Genomic DNA, 6,006 nt, shown 5'->3' on the forward strand with positions numbered 1-6,006 from the left:
AAAAATTAAAAAAAGAGTCTGAATGTGTAAATAAAAAATAAAAAATGAATTTTTTGTTTTTATTCATGAATAACCAGAGCAAAAAATAAAAATATTGATTCAAATTTATTTCATTGAACTTTGTTTAATTTCGTAAAAATAAAAGTAGGTAAAAAATAAAAATAAAATAATATAAAATAAAATTATAAGTTTATTCACTGACGCCAGAGTCAGGAATAAAGTTAATAATTTATTTTATTTTATTGTATTTTTCTTTTACTTAGTTACATAAAGATATACATGCATAAAAAAAAAATCTATTTGATCTTTTTATTCATTGACGCCAGAGTCGGGAATATAAAAGATACTGATTTAAAAATATTTTATTTTTACTTTTTTTAAAAAAAAATATAATAAACTGATTTTATTTTTTTTATTCATTGACGCCAGAGTCAGGAATAAAAAAAATGATGACTTTGATTTGTTCACTTTGATACCTACGTAATATTTACTAACGCCAGAGTTAGAAATATCCGTAGTCGAATATTCACTGACGCCAGAGTCAGGAATATTATACATAAACAATCATAGTATAAACAAAAAAAAATATTAGCAATTAATGATTTAAATTTATTTACTTTGATACCTACGCAATATTTACCAACGCCAGAGTTGGAAATATCCGTAGTTGAATATTCACTGGTGCCAGAGTCAGAAATATTACACACAAACAATCATAGTATAAACCAACAAAAAAAAATATTAGCAATTAAAGACAAAGAGTAGCAATGCAGCCTGCCTTAGGTAGGACGTTTAAGGGGTGATGATATCTTCCCTTTTACGTAACCAGTCTCGAACCATAGAATCTCTATTGACCAGTTAGGGTTCCTAGTAACCATAATACTAGGTGGCGACTCCTTAAACAAAGACCATTCCCCCATCAAAGAATAGGATGCCAGAAATCCATTCTTTCCATTCCATCAAAAATTTTTAAGGTCGCCGCGATGTCGGGTGCGACAGAATGGCGACTCCACTGGGGACTTTAGGACTAAGCTTTGCTATTTGTCTTTTTTATTGCTAAACACTTTTTGTCGTACCGTTTTTTGCTTTTTTTTTATTGTTTTAACATGTATAGTTATTCATGTTTATCATGCATATATATTGGATATGGATCTAAGGTCTTCACACATCACTTATCTCATTTTTTACATGTGGTATCAACTTTAGGATAAGTGGAGGAGTAACGGCACCCCAATGGCTTTAGCCTGGGTAAGGCTCGTGAAACTATCCAACTCTCGCATGATTGTTTGCTCGATAGTGGTTGATATGCTGAACTGATATTACTCAGGGCCTCTATCTTCATACTGCTTGTAAACCTCATATCAACCTTTTGAGGGCGATCACTGAGCATGCGAAAGACCTTTGAGACTAGATAGCAAAATTAACCTGAAACATTTAATGATTAAAACCTATCCTTTAGGTTGATCCCTGCATAACTTTACTAAGATAAAGCTTAAACGTGTAAGCATCATTATTTCAAGGCTTTTGGGTGACATAATGACTGCTATTCCTAAGACAATAATTGTTGAGCATGGACTCTAGTCTGAATTCTTGCAAATGACCAAGGGAGACTGCTTTAGACTGGATGTCGGTGAGATACCGTTACTCAAAGATATTAGATGTTTAGTGAAAGACACCAAGAATGTGGCTGAAAGCTCAGATGACCAAAAGCTAAACAGATCTTCTCTCGGCATTGCAATGAATATCGAATTCAAATCTGACCACACATTTAAAAAATAACGATCATTATGTCACTCTCCAAAAGGCAAATCCATATCTAATATGTTGTATTCATCTTCATGCATGTTTGAACATATAATTATGACCTGTCATAATATTGCACTCCAGGTGAAATACAGGTCCCCCATCGAAACACGCTTATAACACTTGATTGCGAAAAAAAAATGGAAAACGAAGAAAAAGCCTAGTTGGAAGCCCAACACCGAAAAGAGACGGAAAGTCTTAGAGAAGAAGTCACAAAGCTTACTAGCCTACTCGAACAAGCCTTGAGATTTAAACCAGAAGAAGTAAAATCTACAGCTCAGCCCGAACTTATGCTCAGAAATCCACAGAATTTGGGGGTAAATAAGGTGTCTCAATAGGCTATGTATTCCCAATTTGCTCAACCAGCATATCTCATAAGAATGTCATCTACCATTGACCTTACAATAAAGGAATCTCAAAAGAATAAGGTAGTGAAAGAAGATGAACTAAACAAATTCATTGCTTTAGAACAAAGAAGAAGGGCATTTGAGGGAACTAGCCTACATGACCACATAAAAGCTGTTGAGATGTGTTTGGTACCTAACACAGTCATTCATAGAAAGTTTAAGGTGCCAGAATTCATCAAATATACATGAACTTAATGCCTTGTAACTCATGTCAAGGCATACTGCAACAAAATGGTTGAAGCGGTTGATGATGAGAAACTGTTGATTCATTTCTTTCAAGACAGCTTGAGTGACATTTCCCTCACTTGGTATATGCGATTGGACAATACCAAGGTTAAAAAATGGAAGGATTTAGTGGATGCCTTTATGAGGCAATATAAGTTCAATATAGACGTGGGCCCTGATCGGTTAAGCTTGCAAGCTATGGAGAAGGACAACAAGGATTCCATAAGGGAATACGCCCGGATATGGAGTGAGGTAGTTGCACAAGTTAATCCTTCCATGTTGGAAAAGGAGATGATCGGTTTATTTTCCAACACCTTTAAAGCTCCGTACTTTGAATACTTGGTTAGAAGCTCTGCGCAACATTTCTCTGACCTGATTGTTATAGCTGAGGGAATTGAACAAGCAATTGGGTTAGGTAAAATTGCTTATCCAACTGAAAAAGAACGGTTTCACTAAAAAAGAAAAAGACATTAAAGGGGGTTGCCGAGGCACTTACTGTTCTTACATATGGCCTCAACTAACTGTTGAAAAGATGCCTTTGTCGAGAAGAATAAATGATTGAAAGATTCTAGAAATTCCAATAAATGATCGCTAAATGTTTAGCCCCTTTATATGTTATCATGCTAGTGTTCATAGCCCAAGATGTTGACAGAAGTTCTTTGTTGTTAAACTTCTTTTCCAAAGTTTCAATAAAATAATGAGTTTGTCATTCAATCATGTTTATGACCAAGCATTATTCATTTTCTTGAGAGAGTTTTCTTGTAAAGACTCACAAACACATCTTTGAAGCCTTGCACAATCTCATAGATTCAATTCATTATTCTTACCAAAATCAATTTCCCTATTAGAGTTTTGAAAAATTGATCTAGCATTTTGATTTCGAAAAGTAATTTGATGTTTATTCAAAAATGATATTTTTGACATTTTACTTGTAGAATGACAAGTGAATCAAGCAACTCCATTATTGAGGTGACTAATTTATAAAAAAAAAAAAACACTCTTACCCCATTACTCTTGAATCATGTTTTTTTTAAATGTATGAATAATGGTATGTAGTGAACTTGTTGCTCATAACTCATGGAATGCACCTTTGCAAAGAATAAACCATCACACTATACGAGGTCAAAGTTTATTGATCATAGCTGCTTGCGCTTGAAATGAGGAAAGGCTATCTTTGTTATTTCCTTTCACGTTCTAAAATAAATACATCCCTTGCAAACCTTTTTTGAGCCTGAATAATTTTTTTTTTCTTTCATAGAAAAAAAATCCCGACTAGGATCACACCCCACACTGGGGGCAAGTGAAATTTCAATTATCAAGAAAGATGATAAAGCTGTGAGAAAGCCAAAAGTCAAAAAAGCCCAAGAAACTCAAATGCTAGGGGGCATGCCCAAATCACAAGAAAAAGTGATAACCAAGATAAAATGAGTATGCTCTATAGGAAAGCAATGAAAAAAAAAAAGCAGCAAATCAAAGAAGAGCGGCAAAAAAATATATGAATGACATCAATAGTCAAACTGTTAATAGTGATCCTCAGTCTTTGAAGCCCTGAAACACTCTTTGAGCCTTATGAATCCTTTTCTTTCATAGCCAAAAAAACCACAGCCTACGTTACGTGCCTATAGAAGTCCTTTCTAATCAAGCAAGCAAGCAACCTAGAACAATAAACAATGCTCTCAAAATGCATAGAATACTTTTTCATAAGATTCATGACATCAAGAATAAACTACTCATTATTATTCATGCTGATAAAAATAAATATGCAAAAAGAGACAAATTCTTCTCATACAAAACCTCGAGCTTTTTCTCGAGCCCTCCACTCTGAAAACCTATAAAAGCTAAAGGTCATAATATCATGATATATTTTCATCGAAGACCTCATTGCCAAACACAAGAACAAATAATCTCTTTTCCAAGAAAGAAAAATAACCAAGGAGTTGCAAGATTTCAAAAGCAAATTGTTTTAGACTCACATCGAAATAATTTTTTTATTTTCAAAATGCAAGATCAAGATTTCAAGATTCATTCTAGACCCATATTCCTTCACCAAACAGAAAAAGGATAGATATGAGAGAGTGACCTCTTAAAACCATTATTTGTCCAAATCACTGAGAGAGCACACTTAGAGGCAATAACCAATATAAGGGGGCAACATTGTGTTTAAAAGGAAAAATTCTAGAAAAGGAGATGGTAATTTCCTTTAACCAGACAAGGGGCATTTTGGTTTATAAAAGACAGCTCGATCCTTTCAGCAAGTGACACCGAATGTTTCTAGCAATGAAACGAGTAATGAGTGATCCTCTTAAATTATTTGACGAATCAGAAAATCTTTAGCAAGCAAGTGGGTCACGATGGGCACCACAAATGCTGAGTTATGCAAATAAATTTGGAAATAGACTTATATGGGCCAACTCGAGTGGGCTAGAAAGCTAAATGATAAAGATGACTCAAATCAAATAACAAGATCTCACCAACCAAGCAACGAGAAGATTAAGAAGAAATGGGGGCCTATATTTCAAATCTGGTAAAGATGCATGTATATCATTGAAACTTTGAGACATTGGACAATGAGTTTTGCAAATTTTTATTAGAGAAAATTCTAACGGAATCCATTAAGCGGAAGGCCAACTTGAAATGACGAACATTGAAATTACTTTTGAAAATTTTTCATTTTTGAGAAATTTTCAACCTGGGCAGGCTACCCATGAGAATTAGGCCACTTGAAAAATCTCTCTATTTCTCCACTACCTTTCAGTTTCCACTCTTGAGGTAGTGCAGTTCCTATCCTACCTCCTTTTGAGTTCTTTTTGAGCGCGCCTTCGAGCCCTCGACCATCATAGGTAGTGAATTTCCTATCCTACCTCCATTTGAGCGCGCCTTTGAGCCCTCGACCATCAAAGGTAGTGCATTTCCTATCCTACCTCCATTCGAGCGCGCCTTTGAGCTCTCGTCTTATCTCCCTTCAAGCGCGCCTTCGAGCCCTTGTCTTATCTCTATTCGAGCGCTCCTTCGAGCCCTCGACCATCAAAGGTAGTGCATTTCCTATCCTACCTCCATTTGAGCCTGCCTTCGAGCCCTCGTCTTATATCCATTCGAGCGTGCCTTCGAGCCCTCGTCTTATCTCTATTCGAGCGCACCTTCGAGCCCTCAACCATCAAAGGTAGTGCATTTCCTATCCTACCTTATTTCAAGTGCGCCTTCGAGCCCTCATTTCCTCCAAGCTTCCATCTATTGAACAATGCGCCTTCGAACCCTATCATGTCTTATAAAAAATCCTAATATACCATCTGGGCAGGTGACCCATTACAATGTGACCATCTGGGTAGGTAACCCATTACAATATACCATCTGGGCAGGTGACCCATTACAATGTGACCATCTGGGTAGGTAACCCATTACAATATACCATCTGGGCAGGTGACCTATTACAATGTGACCAACTGGGTAGGTAACCCATTATAATATACCATCTGGGCAGGTGACCCATTACAATATGCCATCTGGGCAGGTGACCCATTACAATGTGACCATCTGGGTAGGTAACCCATTACAATATACCAACTAGGCAGGT

At 36.0% G+C, this 6,006-nt stretch overlaps 1 protein-coding gene across 1 annotated transcript; it reads left to right on the forward strand.

Annotated features, from left to right (window-relative positions):
• The first annotated feature begins 2,441 nt into the window (after nt 1–2,441).
• LOC105114003 (uncharacterized) lies at nt 2,442–2,891 on the forward strand. Its single transcript, XM_011010386.1, has one exon. The coding sequence runs from the start codon at nt 2,442–2,444 to the stop codon at nt 2,889–2,891; it is 450 nt and encodes a 149-aa protein (XP_011008688.1).
• The last annotated feature ends 3,115 nt before the right edge of the window (nt 2,892–6,006 follow it).

The sequence above is a fragment of the Populus euphratica genome, unplaced genomic scaffold, assembly GCF_000495115.2.
Source record: "Populus euphratica unplaced genomic scaffold, PopEup_1.0 scaffold476.1, whole genome shotgun sequence".
Taxonomy (NCBI): Eukaryota; Viridiplantae; Streptophyta; class Magnoliopsida; order Malpighiales; family Salicaceae; genus Populus; species Populus euphratica.